This window comes from Acomys minous (assembly GCF_964271855.1).
Source record: "Acomys minous genome assembly, chromosome: 6".
NCBI lineage: Eukaryota > Metazoa > Chordata > Mammalia > Rodentia > Muridae > Acomys > Acomys minous.
Genome location: NC_140487.1, coordinates 93445871 through 93470286, shown reverse-complemented (window position 1 = coordinate 93470286; position 24416 = coordinate 93445871). Strand labels below are relative to the sequence as shown.

Here is a 24416-nt window from a genome sequence, read left to right as displayed (position 1 = left end):
CCCCTTTTTTAAAATTTTAATTTTAATTTTATTAACTTATTCAGATTACAACTCAATTGCTATCCCATCACTTGTATCCTCTCATTCCTTCCCCCCCTCTTTTCACCCTATTCTCCTCCCCTAGGTCTATGACCAAGGGGGACCTCCTCCCCCACTATATAGTCATAGGCTATCAAGTCTCATCTTGGTAGCCTGCTTATTCTTTCTTTGAGTGCCATCAGGCCTCCTCACTAAGGGGAGGTGGTCAAATATGGGGCACCAGAGTTCATGTCAAGAGTCAGTCCTCGCTCTCCACATAACTGGAGAATGTTCTGTCCATTGAGTAGATATCAGAGTAGGGGTTCGATGTTTACTATTGTATTGTCCTTGGTTAGTACAATAGTTTGAGCAGACCTCCCCCTCTCCCCCCCCCGCCCCGATTTACCCATCACGATGTTCTGCTTGTAGGTTTCTAGAACCCTCTGGGTCCTTCTATTTCCCCATCTCCTATATTTCTCTTACATAAGTAACTCTTTAGTATACCCTCATTCCTGTCAGGCAGGCAGCTGACAGAGGATCCTAAGTTTAAGGCTAACTGGGTTACACAGCAAGACCTTGTCTCAAACAACAACAAACTTCAGCAGTGATAGAGTTTGATCATAAGGCCTCACAAATCAAATGCTCTACCACTGTGTTTATTCTTAACTCCCCCCCCCAAAAAAAATGGACACAAAACAACACAACAAAATGGGGACAATAAACCTAGCTTATAACTGAGGACATTAAATGGATTATACTAGCTAAGCTTATTTTGAGTGGTCCGGGAGTGGTGGTGCAGACCTTTAAATTCCAATACTTGGGAGGCAGAGGCAGGCAGATCTTTTTGAATTTGAGGCTGGCCAAAGCTACACAGAGAAACCTAGTCTCAAAAAAAACAAAAACAAACAAACAAAAAAAAAAACCCAAACCAAACCAAATTATTTTAAGCAAGTAGTGGTAAATGTCATGGGTACTCTGTTTGATTACTGAGCCCTTAGGTAAAGCATGGAATATATTTACATCCTTTGACACGCCGCCTATTTATTTTATTTATTTATTTATTTATTTATTTAGAGACAGGGTCTCTACAGAGTGCTCCCTGTCCTGGAATTCACTATAAGGACCAGACTAGCCTCTCAGAGATCGGCTTGCCTCTGCCTAGTGAATACTAGGATTAAAGGCGGTCCCCTACTTTGCTTATTTTAATTGGAGACTGAGAAAGACCTCTTAGGGGAGGTATTATCACATCACTTAGATAATGGGAAATTAGTTTTGAGAGAATGCCTGATTCGAAAATCACTGCTCCGCCCCAGGAAAAGGCAGCTATTTCAAGACATCTCAGACTAATCGGCTGTGCAGCACCAACTCCTCCGCTCATCTTTCGGCTGGCCACTAGTCTTGCCTGTCTCCAGCTCCGATTCCTGCTCTAGGTCTGGTATAGGAAAGATACTTAGAGCAGGGCTTGGTGGCGCACGCCTTTAATCCCAGCACTCGGGAGGCAGAGGCAGGCGGATTGCTGTGAGTTCGAGGCCAGCCTGGTCTACAAAGTGAGTCCAGGACAGACAAGGCAAACACAGAGAAACCCTGTCTTGAAAAAAACAAAACAAAACAACCCCCACCCCCAAAAGCAAAAAAACCAAAACCCCAAAAATAAAGATACTTAGGGCTCTAAGACTCCAAACCGCCTTTCCTAATTTAGTCCAGGTAGGGACTCCGGAGCAAGCCACTTTGGCGCAAACCACCCATTTGTTTCACCTGCTTGGGTCAAATGCAGGAGAAGCACAGTCCAGCCACCCTGCCAGTCGCTCCCGCCGGGCTAAGCCACGCCCCCTAGTGGTCGGCTGCGCCTTTAGGCGGAAATCCAAGACCTTTAGCGGGCGCAGACGTAGGCCCGCCCTTTCCTTCAGGCGGAAGCATCGAGCGCCAAGTTCGCCGAACGCAGCCAATAGGGGAAAGTGGCGGCCGAGTGGCGGGAGGTTCCATTGATGCTGCCTGGAGGCTGTTAACGCGCGCTCTGGAAAGAGGAAGATTAGGGGAAAGATCGGAATCGCTCTTTCGCTCTTTGCCTCTCTTCAGCATCTTGTAAGGTTCTCTCAGCCTGCATCTTTTACTGGTCCTGCCCGGATTCCTGCTTAACGACCTTGACCTCCCTCAGACTGAGGTTTGGCATCAGTCCCGCTCTGGTAAATTTCCATCCTCCTAAGGATTCAGGCGCCTTGCCTTCGTTCTTTTTTTTTTTTTTTTTTTTTTTTTTAAGATTTATTTATTATGTATACAGTGTGCATCAGATCACATTGTAGATGGTTGTGAGCCACCATGTGGTTGCTGGGAATTGAACTCATGACCTCTGGAAGTGTAGTCAGTCTTGCCTTCGTTCTTAAGCTTCTACTTTTCTCGTCGCTAGTGATAGCCTCAGGGAAGCAGCCTGGCATTCACTTTGCTTCTCTGCAACTTCATCTGCTTCCTCTCCCGCCTTAGATTTATACGTGGACTTGCGCTTTGGACTTTTTGAGCCTTGAGTAACTGGCGCCCGACATTCCCGGTTTGGATCCAAGCCTCATCTCCTGATTGCGTCCCCTCCGCGCATGCCGACTCTTGAGACGATCTTTTCAATGATATAGCAGCTCCACGCTACAGCATCTCCTGGTCCTGCCTTCTCTGTTTCTGAGTGCTTTTAACTTAGTTGATGGGTACTTGACATCTGATGCTTCTGGTCCCAGCATGGTAAGTGTGGCCTTAAGCAGACTAAAGGGGCTTTTGCTGCAGGGATCTCTGCTGGTACTCACGTTCTATTCTCCCTTACAGAGGAGGAGCTTAGCTCCTAGCCAGTTGGCCAGGAGGAAACCAGAAGGCAGATCATCCGATGATGAAGACTGGCAGCCTGGGACAGTAGTGAGTGTTCAGGGGAATAGGGAAAATGGGGATGCAGGGCTGTTTGAACAGGAAAGGATTCTGGGATTGCCTTCTGCGGTTCATAGTCATCTTCAGAAACAGAAAGTGTCTTTCATACATTAAGAAGCTTTTGTGTGTATGTGTGTGTGTGTGTGTGTGTGTGTATGTGTGTGTGTGACGCGGTCTCACCAGGTAGACAGACGGTGGTGCTGTGGTCACAGGGATGCTCTAGCACACCTGACACTTAAGCATATTATTCATTCATTCATGCATGCATGCATGCATGCATTATTCTTGTGTTTATTTTTTTGGTTTTTCGAGCAGGGTTCCTCTGTGTAGGCTTGACTGTCCTGGACTCACTTTTGTAGACCAGGCTGGCCTCGAACTCAGAGGGATCCACCTGCCACTGCCTCCCAAGTGCTGGGATTAAGGGTGTGCGCCACCTCGCCCAGATCCATTCATTTATTTTTGAGGCAGGGTTTCTCTGTGTAGCCTTGGCTGCCCTGGAACTTGCTCTGTAGACCAGGCTGGCCTCGAACTCACAGAGATCCACCCGCCTCTACCTCTGGAGTGCTGGGATTAAAGGTGTGCGCCACCACTGCCTGGCAGGATAGCACTTTTTAAAAAATAAAATAAGTAGATTTGGGGGGGGTGGTTTGAGGCAGGAATTCCCTGTTATGTAGCTCTCTGGCTGGTGTGGAGTTCACTATGTAGACCAGACAGAGATCCGGGTGCCTGTGCCTACTGAGCTCTGGAATTAATGGCATGTGGCACCATACCTGCCGTAGAAGGCACTTCTTTTTGTTAGGGCCTGTCTCTGAGTAAAAGCACTTGAGAGGGCCTGGTAAGTGTTTCAGGTGCGCCCTATAGAATCATCATTGATGAAGATAGCTTGAAAAACTGGTACAAGTGTGTTTTTGCCTGATGGCTTGGCCTTCATTTTTTTAAAAAAATATTTTATTTAATTTTAATTTATTTGTGAGAGTGTCAGATCTTGGAATTACAGACAGTTGTGAGCTGCCATGTAGGTGCTGGGGAATTGAACCCTGGTCCTTTGGAAGAGCAGGCAGTGCTCTTAATCGCTGAGCCATCTCTCCAGCTCCCATGGCCTTCATTTTTTAAAAACTTATTTTGGGGAGAGTATGTATATGCCATGACACTTAAGAGGAGAGTCAGTTACCTCCCTGGGGACCAAGCTCAGATCAGGCGTGGAGGCAAGTGTCCACACTGCTTAGCTGTTTCACAGCATCCCCCCCCACCCCCTTGCCTTTTGAGACAGGGTCTCTCAAAAAGCTCAGGCTGCCTTCAGACTCATGTTGTAGCTAGCAGAGGCTTTTTTTTTTTTTAAAGAGAGATTTATTTATTATGTACACAGTGTTCTGTCTGTACATACAGAGGGTACCAGATCTCATTATAGATGGTTGTGAGCCACCATGTGGTTGCTGGGGATTGAACTCAGGACCTTTGGAAGAACCATCTCTCCAGCCCTAACAGAGGCTTTAAAAGTGTGAGCTTCCTCTTTCTACCTTCAGAGTAAACCCGTGTACCTGGCCTGGGTTGGGGCTCCTTAGCATTGTTTGTCCTAAAACTACTGGTTGTTTTTTGTTTGTTTGGAGACAGGGTGGGAATTCCTAATCCAGGTTGGCCTCAAATTTACAGAGATCCACCTGCCTCCGCTGCCTGAGTGCTGGGATTAAAAGCATGCGCCACCATGCCCAGCGATGTTGTTTTCTGGCTTGGTAGATGAGGCTAGTAAACATAGTGTCTTAGAGTTGCTGTGACCGTCATACATGATAATAAATGTTAAGACTTTCATGTGGGGCTTGACACTAAGTAACTTCATTTTGGTTGAGACAGGGTCTCATGTAGCCCAGGCTGGCTTCAAACTTGCTATGTAGCCAAGGATGGACTTGAACTCCTGATCCTAATACCTCCATCACCCAGATGCTGGGATTAAAGGTGTACGGGGATTACATATCTTGCTGTCACTTTTTTTGGGGGACTGGGAGGGGTTGTGCCCCCTAATACTAGATTTCATATTTGCTAGATAAAAACTCAATGACTGAGCGCTATTACTGGCTTGCCTTAACATCTCAGGTACCTGGGACTATAGGTGCTCAGCACCATCCTGGCTCCGATAGGAACTTTAAATGATGGCTGCCATTAGGGCTGTCTCTGGGGTCATCCAAGTACTACAATATAGCTTTCCCGTTTGCCTCCTAGACTCCCAAGAAACGAAAGTCCAGCAATGAGACCGAGACCCAGCAGTGTTTCCTGTCTCCTTTCCGGAAACCTTTGACTCAGTTACTCAACCGGCCACCCTGTCTGGATAGCAGTCAACATGTAAGTCCTAAGTACAGCCAGTCCTGTTCTGTGTATGTCTGTGCCCAGTCAACATGTAAGTCATAGGTACAGCAGCCGGTCCTGTTCTGTGTGTGTCTGTGCCCAGTTATTATGCCACAGAGTCCTTCACTGCAGGGTGAAGCTTGTCCATAGCTTCTGTGTGATCTGCTGGAGGTCTGCTTGACTGCAGTCTTCCCTGTGTACAAAACTGTGTGGGTACCAGATCTTTTTTTTTTCAATTAATTAAAAAAAAAACAAAAACTTTTTTTTTTTTGAGACAGGGGTTCTCTGTGTGTCCCTGGCTGTCCTAGAACTCACTCTGTAGACCAGGCTGCCCTCAAACTCAGAGATCTGCCAAGTGCTGGGAGTAAAGGTGTGTGCCACCACGCTCAGGGCTCCAGATCTAAAGTGGCTCAGATTCCTAAAGAAAGGAGAGTCAAGGAGGCAGTTTGTAGCATTGATCAGACACTGCATGTGGCTTTTTGTTTCTTTGTTTGTTTTGCCTGAGGTGCTTATTTGTCATATATAGGCCCAGGGTGGCCTTGAACTCTGTCAAAACCTTTTTGAGTGTTTTGCCTGCATGTATCATGTGTGTGCCTCATGTCCACAGAGGCCAAATGAGGGCGTTAGATCTCCTGGAATTGGAGTTACAGGTGTTTGTGATCTTTCCAACATTTGGGTGCTGGGAATTGAACCGAGGTCCTCTGAGGGACAGCCAGTAGTTTAGCCCTGGCCACGAACTCTTAATCCCTCCTTCTTCTACCTCTTGGCTGCCTGGGTTACGGTGTGTGTGCCAACAGGCTGAGTGTTATAAAATAGCTTTCGTTGTTTCCTCTAGTAGTCAGCTCATCACCAGGTCAGGGTCTTACTTTATCTTGTTCAACTTTCTCCTCCTCCTTCCTTCTTTTCTTCCTCATTCTCTTCCTCCTCCTCCTTTTTGTTTTTGTTGTTCTTGAAACAGGATTTCTTTGTGTAATAGCTCTGGCTGTCCTGGAACTCGATTTGTAAACTATGCTGGCCTTGAACACACAGAGATGCTCCTGCCTCCCTCTCCTAAATGCTGGGGTTAAAGGTGCACGCCACCACAGCCCAGCCTTTTTTCTTTCTTTCTTTTTTTAAAAAAAGACAAGCTCTCACAGTAGCCCTGGCTGGTCTGGAACATGCTATGTAGACCAGGCTGGCACTGAAAGAGATTTAACTGCTCCTGCCTCAGCACCTGGGTTTTTTTGTTTTTTTGCTTTTAATTGTTGTACATACATTTTTATCTTTCTGTTTGTGTGTGTGTATGGGCATGCATCCACACATGTGGAGGTCAAATGATAACTTCAGAGAGTTTATTTCTCTCATTTTATCATATGATTTCCAGGATTCCAGGGATTGAATATAGGTTGCCAAGTTTAGTGGCAAGTCCTGACCAGCCCAAATTTCCTCATCAACCTTTTTTATTTATTTCATTTTATTTTATTTTTTTGGTTTTTCGAGACAGGGTTTCTCTGTGTAGCCTTGAGACTTTTTGAGAAATGTTAGGAAGGAAAAGGGAAATATATAACTAAATTTAACCATGACTATAGTTAGTAAACATTGACGAATAATTTTGTAGCTGAGTGTGGTGGCAAACACCTGGGAGACAGGGCCTGGCGGAATCTGTGAGTTTGAGGCCAGTGTGGATTAGGAAATTCCACCCTGGCTTGATTCTCTTTAGAATGAGTATTTTGCATCATAGTGGGTTCTTTATCATGGTCTCAACCCCCTCCCCCACCTTCCTTCGTCTTCCTGGTCTCCCTTCCGCTAGGTTCTTTGTTACTGTTGTTTTGGATTTCTCTATTGTCCTGTCTGCCCCGGAACTCACTCTGTAGACCAGGCTGCCCTGAAACTCAGAGAGCTGCCCCTCTCTCTGCTGGGATGCATGCGTCACCGCGCCCAACTCTAAATTTAGGTCCTTTAACATGCTCTGTACCAGTGGTTCTCAACCCATGGGTCGCAAGTCCTTTTGGCAAACTTATCTCCAAAAATATTTATATTACAGTCCATAACAGTAACAGAATTACAGTTATGACGTAGCTAGGAAAATAATTTTATGGTTGGAGGTCACCACAACATGAGAAATGTATTAAAAGGTCTCAGCATTAGGAAGGTTGAGAACCACTGCTCTATTACTGAGCTGTATCTTCAGCCTTTTTTTTTTTTCACTTTGTGCTTTGAGATGGGATCTTACTAAGTTGCCCAGACTGGCTTTGAACTCTGTGCTACTAGCTGTCTCATGGCATAATTGTTACACATTTGCTAGGGATAACATACAAATTGCTATTTTCAAAAAGCCATCCAGGAGTGGCACTCCTTTAATACTGGGCTTTTCAGAGGCAGAGGACAGGTGGATCTCTGCAAGTTCAAGGCTCGCCTGGCCTGCATAGTGAGCTCCTTGTTTCAACAACTCGTGTTCTGGGAGTGCCAATCTATTGTGAATGTCTCCGCAGTTTCTCACAACAGACCAGATATCATACAGGAAATTTGCTGGACTTGTGATATTGTTTAATCTCAAGGTGTCATAGTTTCAGGATTATGCTGAAGTTTCCTTGACTTCCAGTAGGGCGATGTGCCTGGTCAAGGATCTTTTGTAATCATTTACCTCCTGGGCTTTTTCCTGCTGGTGGGTACAGGTTTTTTTGTTTTTGGAGACAGAGTTTCTCTGTGTAGCCTTGGCTGTCCTGGTAGACCAGGCTGTTCTCGTACTCACAGCGATCCGCCTCCTCTGATTCAAGGCGTGTACCACCTCGCCTGGCTGTTGGTATTTTGCTTTTTAGCAGTTCCTCTAGCATTAGCCTTTAATTCCATTGATTGACTAAGGCAGACTCTCACTGTGTAGCCCAGGCTTTTAATTCCTTTTAAAATAAGAAGGAAAAAAATATTACATTGTATTAGAATGTTTACCAGTGAAGGCATAGGAGTATTTTCTTGGCTTTTCTCTTTAAGACCTGTCCTGTCCTCTTTAGTAAACATGTCTCTTTCTATCATGCACAACACACACACACACACACACACACACACACACACACACACACACACCACACACACACTCACAACCCATTTACACACACCACACACACTTTTTTTTAATGAAGAAAGAGACTTAAAGAGGCTAAATTGTCTAGGACTCATAAAAGCCTTCGGCTTGATTAGTTTGAAGGGCCTGCACATACTTGATTTAGAGGCGATTGCAGATGTGTGTGTTTAGCCTAGGAGTATGGGATGAGTTAGAAAAACATTAGGTAAGCCAGGTGGTGGTGGTGCACACCTTTAATTCCTGCAGAGGCAGGCGGATCTCTTGAGTTTGAAGGTCAGCCGAGTCTACAGAGTGAGTTCCAGGACAGCCTGGGCTACACAAAGAAACCCTGTCTCGAAAAAAGGCAAAAGAAAACCAAAAACATATTAGGTAGTCTTTGTCACAGAGACTATTTGATATCTCCAAGTGTGTTGGATTATCAGGATGAATCTACAGTGTGAAGAGATTTGGGCCTAAGTCCTGGTCCATTTTAGGGCATTTAGGTGATTTAGGTGGAAACATCACTGGGCTGAGCATGAAATTCCTGAGAAGTGCAGTAGTGGGAGAGAGGTCAGGACAGCATACCTGAGAGGAAAGAGTGGTTGGCCTTATTAAGATAAGAACAAACTTGCCCGTTGGAATTAGAAGCATGTAGGCTATGGCCTTGTGCAGAGTCACATATGAAGAGTGGGAGATAAGAATTCTTTCTAGAAGTTTCCCTGCAGAACAGAGGTAAATGATCAAAGGCATTTTGTTGTCCATGCAGCTGCGTGCTGGCCAGCCTGGGGAGAGAGAGCTAGTACGGATGGAGTGGTTGAGGTGGGGAGACTGGGTGTAACTGCCCCTGAGTCTGCTGAAATGAGAAGCTGGTGTCTGCGGAGCATGTGCTGTCCTCCCAGCAGAAGGGAAGGACATCGCAGAACACTGTCCCCTAGCCAAATAGCCGCCCCCCATCATGATGATGTAAACTTGCAGTAGGGAGGGCTTGGAGCCTGGTGACATGCTCTCTAAAAAGGATGGGTTGGGTCCCAGGATTCCAGCCACACCGTTGTCTGTGCTCTGGGAAGGCCCTACAGTATTTGGGCTGGGAAACAGTGAGTGACGGAAGGCTCCAGCATCCGTGCTGGGTGAGGGTTTTCCAGTGTTGTTGCTTTGGTGCCACCCATGCTTTTGCCAGTAACCCTTCCTGTGTCCTATAAACCAAAGAAACCATGGGTTTCCTAGGGTGAACCTTAGTGGAATTGGTTGGTTGTGAGAAGGAGGGAGAGGACATTGCTCTCAGGGAAGGAGTTCTCAAAATACATGGTATGAATTACCAGCAAATGGTAGGACAAGAGAATGAGGGTGAGCCTGTACCACGGTGTTGTTGACCAGGTCGCCGGAGGCTTAGTCATGCCAAGCCCTGCTCCCCTGTCCCAGCTGGGAATATAGTCAGACGTGTGAGCTCTTGGGGCTGGACTTGATAATGATGACAGGAGGGAGAAACTGGTCATGGAGGGAAGGGACCCCAAAGCAGCAGTTCCCTTCCCTGCTGGAGGCCAAAATGGCAGAGAAGTTCTGGTTCCTGTGCGCTGTGATCTCCCTGCACATCTGCCTAGAGGTGGTAGGTGACTCGTGACTGAACTGGAAGAGGCGTCTGGATTGACAAGTTTATCCTCTGTCCCTCGCCTTACCCCTGCTTCTGCCATAATTTATGGTTTTTCAAGACAGGGTTTTTCTCTGTAGCCTTGGCTGGTCTAGACTCGCTTTGTAGACCAGGCTGTCCTCGAACTCACAGTGATCCACCTGCCTCTGCTTCCTGAGTGCTGGGATTAAAGGTGTGCATCACCATTTTTTTTAAAAAAAAGATGTATTTATTACATATTCAGTATTCTGCCTGCATGTACATCTTCAGACCAGAAGAGGGCACCAGATCTCACTATAGATGGTGGTGAGCCACCACGTGGTTGCTGGGAATTGAACTCAACACCTTTGGAAGAACAGCCAGTGCTCTTAACCTCTGAGCCATCTCTCCATCCCCGCCACCATTTTTTTTTAAAGTAACAGATAGTAAAACCATAAATTTTTTGTTGTTGTTGTTTGTTTGTTTTGAGACAGGGTTTCTGTGTATCCTTGGCTACCCTAGAACTCTGTAGACCAGGCTAGGCCTCAAACTTAGAGAAGCCTCTGCCTACCTCCTGAATGTTGGGATTAAAGATGTGTGGTGCAGATTTTTTGTTGTTGTTAGTTTTGTTAAAAGATTATTTATATTTATTGTATATGTAATTGGTTCATTTCCTGCACGTATATCTGTGAGAGGGTGTCAGATCTTGGAGTTACAGACAGTTCAGAGCCACCATGTGGGCTCTGGGAATTGAATCTGGGTCCCCTAAAAGAGCAGTCAGTGCTCTCAACCGCTGAGCCATCTCTCCAGCTCCTTGTTGTTAGTTTTATTGATGATTATCATTGCTGTTCTTAACTATAGTATTTATGCTAATTAAGAAGTCATGCTGGGTGGCCTGGCAGTGGTGGCCCACACAGAGGCAGAGGCAGGCGGATTGCTGTGAGTTCGAGGCCAGCCTGCTCCACAGGGAAACCCTGTCTCAAAAAAACCAAAAAAAAAAAAAAAAAAAAAAAGTCATGCTGGTAGGGGATATGTCTTTAATCCTAGCACTTGAGAGGCAGAGGCAGGCAGATCTCTTGAATATGAGGCCAGCCTGATCTACATACAGAGTAGATTGAGTTCCTGGACAGCCAGGAACATACCTGTGTCAAGGGGGAAAAAAAAAGAAGAGAAGAAAAGAAAAAAAAAAATCACAAATTTAGAGCCAGGCATGCTTGCGTACACCTAAAATCCCAGCAGTCTAGAAGGTGATGGAAAAGGATTGCGAGTTTAGGGCCAAAGTGGATCTTTAGGCTAACCTCAAAGTAGTGAGGGTCACTGTTTCAAAAAATGCAAATAAGTGGGATATATCATTTGTCACATTATTTAGTGATGATGATGTTCACGTAACCATTTTTTTCATTAAATCACAAAAATACATTTTTCGATAAATACATTGAGCTTCTAGAAATTTATGATCTTTATATGCAAAGAAACAAGTTACAGTATAAAGGTAAACATCTCACAAGAAGACAGGCTTGCCTTTGTCTCTGTTACATGACCTTTTGGTAGAAAGAAACTTTGTTGTTACTGCTTTTTCCTGTGATCTAGTTCCATTGTGGGCCCCATGTGGCCCATGCCTGGAATGCTAATGCTTGGGAGGTGCAAGCAGGAAGAGTGTTGTTTCCGGCCAGTCTAGGCTACTTCAGGCCAGCCTGGGCTACTTCAGGCCAGCCTGGGCTACAGAGTGAGACCCTGTCTCAAGAAACTAAGTGGGTATAGGACCTGCCACCAAGAGCTAGTGTGATCACAGGGTCCACGCGCTGGAAGGGGAGCCCCTGCTTCTGTGGGTTGTCCCTACACAGCACACAGAGAGAACCATAACTCTAGGGTGTCTGCTCTTGACTCCTCCTTGCTCTCTTGGGTCCTAGCTTTGGTATTGCCATGGTTTACAAGCTAGTGTAATTCCCTGAGTAATCCACAGGTCGTAAAGAGATAAAGAACAAACCTTATTGGGAGTTGGCATTTAATTCTCCTGTCTCTTCTTCCTGACCGCCCCCCTTCCTCCCTCAGCTTTGCCTCTTGTTCCATTGAGCAGTCTTGATTTCAGGTTAGCCCGCACTGGGCCTTCTTTTCTAGGGCTGCAGGTATCTGCTCGCTGCACCTTTACCTGTTGGGGTTCTGTTGATGATCTTACCCTCTCTTTATGCTCCTTAACTTGTTGTTTCCTTGTCTTGGACCTTTCCACTGGCTTTGGGCTGATATGCATGGCCATAAGTAAAAGGTTAAGTAAGAGGTCACAAGTAGAGCCATAGAATCAGGAAAGTTCTTCATCTGTCATAGCTGTGTGTTGAGTGTGTGCATGTAAATGTGTGAGTGCAGGTGGCATGTGCTGGGGCACTTGTGGGAGTCAGGGGGCAACTTGTAGGAAGTTGTTCTCTCACTGGCTTTTGGGAACTAACTCTGTTGAGTGTGACAGTAGGTACCTTTATTTATTTGTCTATTTATTTGTGTGTGCGCGAATAGGAATGTATGCTGTGTGTTGGGAGCCATGAGAGGCCAGATGAAGGTGCTGGATCTCCTGAAGCTAGACTTATTGGTAGCTGTAAACCTTTCCAAACTGAACTTGAGTCCTGGAAAAGCAGGACGCACTCTTACCTGTCGAACTGTTTCTCCAGGCACCTTCCCCACTGTTTGACCAGTGTCTCATGTAGCCCAGGCTGGCCTCAATACCCACTGTGAACTTGAGCTTCTTTCTGATCCTCCTGCCTCTACCTCTCAAATTCTGGGTAACAGGTTATGAGCTACCACACCTGGCTTCATTCTCTTTTTGGGACAAGGTCTTACCCAGGCCGGCGTCAGTCTCAGCACTCTCCGTGGCTGGCCTCCTTCGTACTGGGATTATAGGTTTGTATCACCTGCTTGTCGTGGAGAACAGCAGCTTGTGGGCCTCATAGGCTCTTAGTAAGGATTCAATCCTGATAGGAAGCCAGTAGTACATGCTTATTATCACAGTACTCAGGACGCTGAGGCAGGAGGATTGAAAGTTTGCAGCCAGCCTGGCTGGGGTACATAGTTAAAACTGTCTTATCTTCTTAGCCCTGCTTTCCCCCCCCCCACCATTGTGACATACTGAAAGTGACTTAGCTCTTCTTAGCCATCATTGCTATTTTTCTCCATTAATATTTGACTGTTACTGTTTATATTACTTCTAATCTGTGGGCTGTTTAATTTTCAAGGAAGCTGAATGGATTTGTGAAAATTAAACAGTTGGTAGAAATGATACAGCAACAAATGTGTCACCGGTACACATAAAATAAAATCATTAAAAAAACCTGAAATGGAACATATAAGACCATTGGTCTATAATATAACATCTTCAACAGGCTTCAATTCCTGATTCCCTTTCTCTTTTTAGGAAGCATTTATTCGAAGCATTTTGTCAAAGCCTTTCAAGGTCCCCATTCCAAATTATCAAGGTAAAGATGGAGACTTTATGGGTTTTCTTATTTGGTTAGTTGTTTAAGTTTACTTTGTGTTTTGGTTGTGACAGAGTCTCACTGTGTAGCTATGGATGGCCTGGAGCTTACTCTGTAGAGTTGCTGACTGGCTTTGAACTTACAGAGATCTGCCTCTGTCTCCTAAGTGCTATGCCTGGCAGTTTACATTATTTTTAATCATGTGTATGTGTCTGCGTAAATATGCCATGTGTGTGTGTGGGTGGGTGTTGTTGTTGTTGTTATAATGCAAGAAAAGCCCAATCTTTCGATTTTACCAATGAAAACTCAGGAGCCAGATGCTGGGGTGAAAACTGGCTAGCTCAGAGAGGCAGGGAAAGCACCAGCTGTTCTATTCAGCTGACGTCCCAGAAGGAAAAGGCTTTCCTACTCAGCTCGCCCAACAGCCCAGGAGCAAAAAGGCCTGTAGCTCACCCAACAGCCCAGGAGCAAAAAGTCAAGAGCTAAAAACCCAAAGAGCTGAAGAGCTGGGAAGATCTCAAGACTTCAAGAGTTCCTCCTCCTCCTCCATGATGTCTTAAATACCCTTTAACTCAAAGTCCCTCATTTCTGCTTAATCCTTCTCAGCTGGCTTCTTGCTTTGCCACCTGACCTAGCGATAATTTTATTAAATCCTATGTAGAAAGCTCTTGGATTAAAGGTGTGGCTGAGCCACAAACAGGGTTTTACAGTTCAGGGTCTTGGGGTACACAATGGGATAAAATGTCCTGCAACAGTGTGTGTGTGTGTGTGTGTGTGTGTGTGTGTGTGTGTGTGTGTGTGTTGCATGTTCATTTGTTTGTCTACCCGAGGATGTCAGAAGCCTTGGATCCCTGAAGCTGGACTTAGAGGCAGCTGTGACTGTCTGATGTGGGAACCACACCCAGCACACCCAGTGCATGCCTGTAACATCTCCAGCATCTGTTTTGACTCAGGCTTTTGTTGTAAAACCTAGAGTGGCCTTAGTCACGGCAATTCTCCTGCCTCAGTATTCTAAGTGACAGTATTACAAGTGTGCACCATCATGCCTGGCATGTCATTTCCACTTTTCTGAGTTATTTGTGTCAATAAGCCTGAATAGATTAAAGACTTATATGCTAGGCTGGCAATTAAAGATGCCAGCCCATTGGTGGATGTGTTGATGTGATCCTCCTGAGGCCTGGGTGACGGCCATACTGCATTTGGTGAGGACTGCCAAGACTAATAGCCTCATCTTCTTAGTCAGCCTTCTCAGAAAGCTTGTGGTGGACCTGGTGGCTGGTAGGTCCTGACCTTCACCCAGTTCAAGCGTGGTCAGTGTTAGGTCCTTTATAAGGCTGACTGACATTGCATTTGCCTACACTGGGACTGGGGAGGAAAGTGGACAGCCCTCAAGGTCTCATATCTGAAAGGCCTCTCTTGAGTTTCATACTTTGCTACAATTGACTTGAGGTGAGCTCAATAAAACCCTCAGAAGTTTGTAGTGGAATTGTGAGAAATAAAGTAGGAAAAGGCTCGAGGGCTGAAGAGATAACGGTCAGATAGAAATGTATAAATGGTTTGAAAGAGTTCTGGGAAAGGAGGAGATGGTATTTGTATTCAGGAAAGTTACGTGAAGGATGGACGTTTGAGTTGGCCTGCTGGAGTGCCTGAGTGTAGAGGGTTAGCTCACAGGTTGGTTGCTGATTTCTAGGTCCTCTGGGCTCTCGAGCATTGGGCCTGAAAAGGGCTGGTGTTCGTCGTGCCCTCCATGACCCTCTGGAAGAAGGCGCCTTGGTTCTGTATGAGCCTCCTCCACTAAGTGCCCACGACCAACTGAAGCTTGACAAGTATGCACATTGCTGTTTTGAGTAGTTTTGAGTAGCTGTAAGTGCATCTGCCGAGGAGGATGAGGGGTGTTTGGTGTGATTCCCGCCCCGCCCGTGGGATTGGCATAGGGTGTCAGCTGTCATGACAACTGCACTACACTGAGAGCACGTGGTTGGGAAGGAGGAGGATGGTTGTTGTTAGGTTGTGGGGCTTCCTCCCTACCTTCTGCCATGCTTGTTGGGAGGGAAGTGATGAGGGGAGGACAGGAGTCTCACCCTTCCTGAGCTTTCTGGCTCCTAGGGCAGGTCTCAGTGTGGTTTATCACCGGATGGAGAGGATGCTCTCTGGGGCCTTTGGGTCAGCTGGGTACCACTTCCTGAGGGTTGGCCCTGAGTCTGATCAATGTGTTTTTTTTTTTTCCTGCTGTATTTTTTCCAGGGACAAACTCCCTGTACACGTGGTTGTTGATCCCATTCTCAGTAAGGTGTTGCGGCCTCATCAGAGAGAGGTGACCGAGGGTCAGAGTCAGGGGGTGTGGGGCGCGGGCTAAGGGGGTGTCAACGTGGACTGAATGGTGCTGTTCTTCAGGGAGTGAAGTTCCTCTGGGAGTGTGTCACCAGTCGTCGAATCCCTGGAAGCCATGGCTGCATCATGGCTGATGAGATGGGCCTGGGAAAGACACTACAGTGCATCACATTGATGTGGACACTTTTACGGCAGAGCCCAGAGTGCAAGCCAGAAATTGAGAAAGCAGTGGTCGTGTCGCCGTCCAGCCTGGTGAAGAACTGGTACAACGAAGTTGGGAAGTGGCTTGGAGGGAGGATCCAGCCTCTGGCCATCGATGGAGGCTCTAAGGACGAGATCGACCAAAAACTGGGTATGGCGCTTTAACCAACAGGATATGCTCTTCCACCCAGCTTTTTTTTTTTTTAATTGTGTGTTCACCTGTAGCCAGCATTGATGGCAATGTGGGGACAAGTGGGGAGATTGCCATTGGAAAGCAACTGTACTGGGTATGGTGGAGCACGCCTTTAACCCCAGCACTCGGGAGGCAGAGGCAGGTGGGTCGCTGTCAGTTTGAGGCTAGCCTGGTCTACAAAGTGAGTGCAGGACTGCCTATCTTGAAAAACTAAAAAACTAAAAAGAAGAGGAAAAAAAAGAAAACAACTGAAATACAGACAGCTCTTTCTCAGTGATGTGAAACAGCTCTCAGTCTATTTTTCTCTAAGATGTCCTGATTTGTGCTGACGCCTTTCTGTTGTAGAAGGATTCATGAACCAGCGTGGAGCTAGAGTGCCTTCTCCCATTCTCATCATTTCCTACGAGACTTTCCGCCTTCATGTTGGCGTCCTTAAAAAAGGAAATGTTGGACTGGTCATATGTGACGAGGTACTTATTAACTCTTTGTAGTCTGGGTGGTAGAAGATCAGGATGTCAGTGTTCTCTAACCATTACTGTCCCAGGACTCTACTGGTCATTGGGGAATGCCAGGAACAGAGAATGCCGCACTGGAGGGGACAAGTGAGTGGGAGGGCCGATGACCCCAGTTTCCCAAAAGAGGGAGGCATGGAACAGAGCATAGAATTGAGGGGAGCTGAGTATGGCGGCTCAGCTTTAATTCCAGGACTCGGGAGGCAAAGACAGGTGGGTCCGAGTTTGTGGCTTGGTCTACTAAAGTGAGTTCTAGGCCAGCTTCACAGTGAGACCCCTCTGTCAAATAAACAAAGCTCAGAAGAGAGTTTAGGTGCTGTGGGCCAGTTGGCATTTTCCCCTCTAAATAGTAATCATAGACCAAAGAGAGGGTTGGGAGGGATTTAGGTGTGTAGTGAGACCCAGCACAGTGTGCAAGGGAGTAGGTTTTAGAATTACTAGAGACCTTTATTTAGCTCCTGGCTCTGCCACTTAACAGTAGCGTGACTTTATACTTACGTCACTTCACCACCTGAGCTGCTGTTTCTGCATCAGGAAAATAGAGTGATCATACCTGCTTTGCAGGAGTATTGTGAGCGGTCAGTGAATTGATTGGGGAAGCGCCTACCCCGTGCCTGGTATCTCCTAAGCCTTGGTAAAGCTGGTTTTTATTCTAGGCTAGGAGTGTTGGGATGACTAGGGAAGGAAATGGCACGAGCCTATAATCCTAGACACTCAGAAGCCTGATCAAGAGTTCCTGCCAGCGTCCGGGCAGTGGTGGCGCCTTTAATCCCAGCACTCGGGAGGCAGAAGCAGGCTGATGACTGTGAATTCAAGGCCATCCTGGTCTACAAAGTGATAATAGGCTAAGCCTCTGAAACCCCCAATTAAATACTTTCTTTTATAAGAGTTATATTTGGTCATGGTTTCTTTTCACACCAATAGAATAGTGACTAAGACACTGATTTTTTTTTTTTTTTAAGATTTATTTATTTATTTTATGTATGTATACAAGTGCTTTCTATCTGCATGTACCCCTGCAGGCCAGAAGAGGGCATCAGATCACTTTATAGATGGTTGTGAGCCGCCATGTGGTTGCCAGGAACTGAACTCAGGACCTCTGGAAGAGCAGAGAGTGCTCTTAACCACTGAGCCATCTCTCCAGCCCTCTCCTCCCGAGATACTGATCTTAAAGATGTCCTGGGTTTGGCTCTCAACACCCACATGAGGCAGCTCATAACCACACATGTAATTCCAGTTCCACAGAATCTAACACTTTGGCTTCTGCAGACATCTGTACACATGTACAGGTAAATTCATGCAGATACGCATTCACATTATTGAGAAAAAAATTATATGTATAAAAAAGTTCATGTCAGCTTAGGCTACAGAAAAAAAACTGTTTTACAAACAAAAGCAAAGTAAAGCCCTAGTGTGGCCGTTCTATGTAGGGTTTTGTTCCTAAATCTATGTGTATGTGTGTATGCCTGAGTGCATGTATGTGTGCCATGTGTGCATGTATGTGTGCCATGTATGCAGGAGCCTGTGGAGGCCAGAAGTTGTCAGATTCCCTTGAATCGGAGTTAAGGGCTGTTGTCAGCTGTCTGTGGGTGCTGTATATAGCACCTGGGTCCTCTGCACGAGCAGTAAGTGCTCTTAATTCCTGAGTAGTCATCTCTCCAGTTCACATGGGTACTTAGTCTGTCTGTCTGTCTGTCTGTCTGTCTATCCACCCACCCACCCATTTATCTGTCTATTTTGAGGTAGATTTTACAGGTTAGCCATGTATTTCTGGCTGATAAGTACGCATGGTGGTAGAGATGTTAGACAGTAGTGAGGCTGGTGGGTTTCTTACTGCTATAAAAAAAAAATTGTGGCTATCTTGAGACGGCTCTACCATTTTTTCTTTTCTTGGGAAGCATAGGATCACTTGTCATCCTCGGAGCTCTCGTGGAGAATAGTGGAGGCGGTCCTGCCTGGTTAGCAGTTGGCAGTTAGAGAGCTCAGGGAGGTCTTTGTCCTTACTGCCTGATTGCACTTGATGGTCTGGGTTCTGGAGCTAAGCAGGGTTGTGCCTGGTTAGTACTTAGACGGGAGAGTACCTTGAGTACTGCTTGCTATAGGCAGAGAGAGAGAGAGAGAGAGAGAGAGAGAGAGAGAGAGAGAGAGAGAGAGAGAGAGAGAGGAAGGGAGGGAGGGAGGGAGAGAGAATGTGTGTATTTAGGGAGGAGGCAGGGCAAAAGCTTACTTTCGGAGACTATGCTTGTTGGTGTGAGCTATTTTCCAGTTGGCCTTTTAGCTTTATTAAAAGTCTGTTATTGATTGCCTGTGAGTTTCTTATACCCTGATGGTATACCTTCCTAATACAAGTACATAGCAGCTAAGGTAGAGTATATGCGACTGTCTTGTGCTCAGAGTCTGCTGTTATCTCTTTTATTTCATCACCATGTAGGGTGACTGCTAGGAGCCTGGTCTAGGTCAAGGGATTGTGTTAGAGAAAGCACACTGAAGCTCTTATTCCCCAGGAACATTTTTTCATAGATAGGGTCTCACTCTAGTTACCCAGGCTGGACTTATACGTGGGCTGTCCTCTTGCCTCAGCCTCCTGAATGCTGGGATTATGCATGCCTAGCTCGGAAGCTCTTCTTTTGGTTTTTTAAATCTTGGTGGTAATGATAGAACCTGTCTGGAGCCTCAGTGACTGGGCCAATAAGAGCTAGAGTTGGCTATCCCATCCACAGACTCGCAGAGTAGTCTCAGTCATTAGATTCCACCCGCATGCCTGTTCTGTGCCAAGCCCTTGGGATTCTGTGATGCCAGTTTCCCCCCAGGGAGCTTCAGTTTAAAGGAACCCCTAATTGGTTTTTGTTTTGTTTTGTTTTTTGTTCTTTTTCCGAGACAATGTTTCTCTGTGTAGCCTTGGCTGTTCTGGACTCACTTTGTAGACCCGGCTGGCCTCGAACTCACAGCAATCCGCCTGTCTCTGCCTCCCGAGTGCAGGGATTAAAGGCGTGTACCCCCCCCCCCAGCGGAACCCCTAATTGTTGATGTGTAGCTGGTGTGTGCTACTTTGTGGGTTCCTTTCATTCTTCCACCCTTCTCTACTCCTTCACTTCTTCCCTTTTAACCCCCTAACACTAGATAGGAGAGAAGGAAAAAAAAAAGACAGGGGAAAGAAAAGGGGACAACATTATTGTTAGGCTACTTCCTGCTGATTATGGGTATCGCGTTCCTTGGGGCAAGTTTGATCTTTGCCATCAGGATATGAAATTTCTTTTTTTGTCATTTCTTTGCACATGACTATTTGACAAACAGCAACCAACAGCATCCAGCCACTAACTAGCCACCTACATATGGGGCTCTAGCATTTATATATCCTCTAAAAAGTCTCCAAAATTCTAAATGTTACACTCACAGAAACAACTGCAGCTGGGAAAAATCACACCCCTGCTAAAGCACAAGGCAAATCATAGTCAGCTGCTGTGAAGCAGCCTCATATCCTCACACCCAGGATTAACATGAAAACATATTCCCGTAATGTTTCTGTGTTTTTTAAAAGAAACCAAAATTACATAATTCTCGCAATATCTGTGCCCATTAAAAGTTAAAATTTTATGTTACATTTTTTCTTAGGTGAAGCTTAATTTATTATTTTTAAAGATTTATTATTGTTGTTGTTGTTGTTATTATTATTATTATTATTATTATTATTATTATTATTATTATTATTATCATTATGTTTTTCAAGACAAGGTTTCTCTGTGTAGCCTTGGCTGTCCTAGACTTGCTTTGTAGACCAGGCTGGCCTCAAATTCACAGCAATCTGCCTGCCTTTGTCTTCTGAGTGCTAGGATTAAAGGGGTACACCACCATGCCCTGCGTAGCTCTGTTAACTTGTATAATGTGATTTTTGGGTGACTGCCTCTCTGAAAGAATTTAATTTCCATTTGTTGTTTGTATTATGAGGGAGTCAGAGAAGAGTCTTTGTTTAATATCATTGTCAAAGGAAGGCTGTATAGGGGCTGGAGAGATGGCTCAGAGGTTAAGAGCATTGATTGCTCTTCCAGCGTCCTGAGTTCAATTCCCAGCAACCACATGGTGGCTCACAACCATCTATAATGAGATCCGGTACCTTCTGACACACAGGCATATATACAGGCAAAACAGTGTATACATAATTAATAAATAAGTCTTTAAAAAAAAGGAAGGCTGAATAGAACAAGTTCATTCTTTCACTGGTGGTTGAGGTTTGTTTTGGGGTGAGTGGGGTGTGTGTGTGTGTGTGTGTATGTGTGTGTGTTTCTCAGCATGGCACCGAGAGGAAGCTGTGTTTAGAAAGGCAAGACAGTTGGCCTGATCTCTGCCAAATGATTCTTAGAAAGAGTACTTTTCTTTCTTTCTTTCTTTCTTTCTTTCTTTCTTTCTTTCTTTCTTTTTTTTTTTTTAAAGATTTTACTTATTTATTTTATGTATATGAGTGCTCTATCTGCATGTCCACATGTCCACCGAAAGAAGGCTTTAGAGGGTATAGATGGTTGTGAGCCACCATGTGGTTGCTGGGAATTGAACTCAGGTCCTCTGGAAGCGCAGACGGTGCTCTTAACCGCCGAGCCATCTCTCCAGCCCGAAAGAGTACTTTTCTATCTTCTTGAAAAATAAATGGCTTCAAGAGCAGTTACAGCATGGCTGCAAAGAAGCCAGGGTAGAGAAGAGCCGTAGAGAAGCTCTTCGGTATGTTAGTTGTGTGGACGCTGCCTGAAGGTAGGGTACCCCTGAGACATCGAGGCCACCTGCATCTAAATGCGCTGGCTTGGTTGGACTGCCAGGGAGGGGTGGGACTCCCTGAAAGCATGAGTCTGTAGCGGCCTCATGGACTGTGGAAGATTGGTGGGTCGTGGTTTGGACATGGAGGGATGCGAGGAACAGGGGGAGTCCTTGCTTTTTGGATGCCAGGGTGGTCTACCTTGTGAGCCTAATACTTCTTTCCAAGCCAGTAGGTGAAGAACCTTACCCTGGCCTGCCTGGGGCCTGCAACATCAGGACCTATAATGGTTTTGACTCTACCTGTATGCTTTGTTATCATTTACTTTTTATCATTTAAGAATGTAAAATCATCCTAAGTGAGAATTAATTATCTTGCAGGGCCACAGGCTTAAGAACTCTGAGAACCAGACGTACCAGGCTCTGGACAGCCTGAATACCAGCCGGCGGGTGCTCATCTCCGGGACCCCCATCCAAAATGATTTGCTTGAATATTTTAGCTTGGTTCACTTTGTTAATTCAGGCATTTTGGGTAAGGAATTTTGCCTGTTTTGTCCTTAGAGTGTAACTCTAGATAAGGAGAGCAAGGAGACGTTACCAGTTAGATGTGGATCACTGGACACTGGTCAGAGAGTAGCCAAGCGGACGCCTGTCACCCCAGCACCAGGGAGATGGAGGCAGAGGGACCAAGGAGTTCAAGACGTTCTCAGCTACGTAGGGAGTTTGAAGTCAGTCTGGGCTACATTAGACTTTTCCTCAAAAAATAAGGGGATGGGAGGCAAAGCTTTTGGGTGGCTTTGGGTGTGGAACAATTCAGGAAGGCCTACTTGGGCCATTTATCTTCTGTAGTGGCAGTGTTAGCTATGTAGAGGATGGCTAAGATTATGTGATATATATATTAATGTGGGTGCCTGGGTATAAGTCTCTTTGATTGCTCTCTACCTTAGGGTTTTTTGTTGTTGTTGTTTGTTTGTTTTGTTTTTGTTTTTTCAAGACAGGGTTTCTCTGTGTAGCCTTGGCTGTCCTTGACTCACTTTGTAGACTAGGGTGGCTTCGAACTCACAGTGGTCCACCTGCCTCTGCCTCCCGAGTGCTGGGATTAAAGATGTGCGCCACCACGCATGGCTCCATGTCTTTATCTTATAGTTGAAATTTTAGTCCATGTACAATTACTGTTAAGTTTTTTGTTGTTGGGGCATTAGCAGCTAATTACATGTAGCCATTCAAGTCTTCACTGCTTTGCTGTCTGACTCATTAAATAAAAATTGCCGGTATTTTGTCCAGCTTTATTCTCAGCAGGAAGGGTGAATGGTAACAAGAGGTCTGTCATTATTGGCAGTGAGAAAATCATTCTACCCAGTTCTCTTGGTTTTCCTGTGTTTAGGAACTGCCCATGAGTTCAAGAAGCATTTTGAGTTGCCAATTTTGAAGAGTCGAGATGCTGTTGCCAGTGAGGCAGACAGGCAGCTTGGGGAAGAGCGTTTGCGGGAGCTCATCAGTATTGTTAACAGGTAATAGCCTCAACTCTGGTGATCCAAATGGCCTTCCAAGACATCTGAGAGCTACCCAGATCTGTGGCCTTGGTCTGTCTGGAGCCTTTAAGGGCTGGTGTTTGAGGAATGGAGTGTGATCTGTGCCGTGAATTGTTACTGAATATATAATGAAGGGTAAGTTCCACTTCTGGGTAGCCTTACGGCCTGCTTTTGTTCTGTCAACCTGCTGAAGAAGCTCTTCTGTGGTGCTGTTAGCCTTCCTGAATGAGACACATCCTTGTTAGTGCTCCAGAAGATTCTTGATGGGTGCTTTTAATTTAAAGCATTATGCTTCTTCTAGGTGTAGACTAGTTCTGTGGTGGGTCGGAGAGCTGAAGAGTCTTTGTGTGGCTACCAGGCCAAGAGTGCTTTTCTTCCCCCCAGTGGATTTCAAATCAACCAAGGGCATGTACATTCTGGACTCCTGTTATTGGCATACACCCTTGATGGATTTCATTATGAGCCAGGTGTGATGGCGCACGCCTTTAATCCCAGCACTCGGGAGGCAGAGGCAGGTGGATCCCTGTGAGTTCGAGGCCAGCCTGGTCTGCAAAGTGAGTCCAGGACAGTCAAGGCTACACAGAGAAACCCTGTCTCAAAAAACCAAAAAAAAAAAAAAGAAAAAAAAAAAAAAAGAATTTCATTATGAATGTCCTGCTCTCCCATCTTGATGGCTACCTCTCCTACCAATTTTAGATGGTAGAGTGTTCCATGAAGCTACTGTTTCCCCTCCCGCCTCTTCCTTCTCTTTTTGAGCTAGTACCTCACGTCTATCAGACGATCTCCCAATGCGGGACAGCAGGCATGTGCTATCACGCCTGACTAGGTAGGTGCTAAGAAGGTGACTCTATTCCTGGTCTGCCCAGGAGGTGAGGGCTCAATGACTCAATGAGGTCATGTGTCAGCTAATACCTGTGCAAATGCAGATGGGCGCCTCCTAGTAAAGACCTGTAGTGTAGAGGCTGGAGAGTTGACTCAGTATTTAGAACACAGGTTGTTCTTGTAGAGGATTTCCAATACATACATGGTAGGATTTATAACTCCAGGAAATCTGGTGACCTCTTTTCCCTCATCTGAGAGCACTAGGCATTAACATGGTGATAAACACATGCAAGGGGAACAGTCATGCACATTTAAAAAAAAAAAGGCTTGGAAGTTTGTGAGCCTTTTTTGGACAGCTGCAAGGTGAATAAAAGACCATAGCTTTCTTTTAAAGACCAGTCAACAAGCTAAAAGGAAGGAACAAAAGGAGTTGTCAGTTTAAGCTAGGGAGTGTTGAAGGTGTTTGTTCCCACGATTGAGATGCTGAGACAGCTAAGCAAATAAATCCCATGTGAAATGGTGAGTTGGGCATACTATAAAATGGAGTGAGTCTTGGCTCTTTAGGTGGTGCTCTTGTCCTAGTGCATAGCACAGTAGTGCTGTCAGCCTCTTGTCGTCTTCTCTCATGTCCCCTAGGTGCCTGATCCGGAGAACATCGGATATCCTCTCTAAGTATCTGCCGGTGAAGATTGAGCAGGTGGTTTGTTGTAGGTAATGAACTCAGCTGGAAG

The 24416-nt window shown here is 45.7% G+C and overlaps 1 protein-coding gene across 2 annotated transcripts in view; it reads left to right on the top strand.

Moving 5' to 3' along the window:
* The first annotated feature begins 1705 nt into the window (after window positions 1-1705).
* Window positions 1706-24416, top strand: part of RAD54L (RAD54 like) — a 26533-nt gene continuing 3822 nt past the window's right edge. The window contains exons 1-12 of one of the 2 annotated variants that reach the window (XM_084786551.1): window positions 1706-2201; window positions 2497-2742; window positions 2824-2910; window positions 5134-5253; window positions 13294-13354; window positions 15045-15180; window positions 15599-15668; window positions 15749-16037; window positions 16425-16549; window positions 21713-21863; window positions 22716-22842; window positions 24322-24396. In XM_084786551.1, coding sequence (XP_084642677.1) covers window positions 2740-2742; window positions 2824-2910; window positions 5134-5253; window positions 13294-13354; window positions 15045-15180; window positions 15599-15668; window positions 15749-16037; window positions 16425-16549; window positions 21713-21863; window positions 22716-22842; window positions 24322-24396 — 1244 coding nt within the window. In that variant the 5' untranslated portion in view covers window positions 1706-2201; window positions 2497-2739. Of the gene's footprint in view, window positions 2202-2412; window positions 2743-2823; window positions 2911-5133; window positions 5254-13293; window positions 13355-15044; window positions 15181-15598; window positions 15669-15748; window positions 16038-16424; window positions 16550-21712; window positions 21864-22715; window positions 22843-24321; window positions 24397-24416 lie in introns of those variants that run through there. The other variant, XM_084786552.1, reaches the window with a different exon arrangement.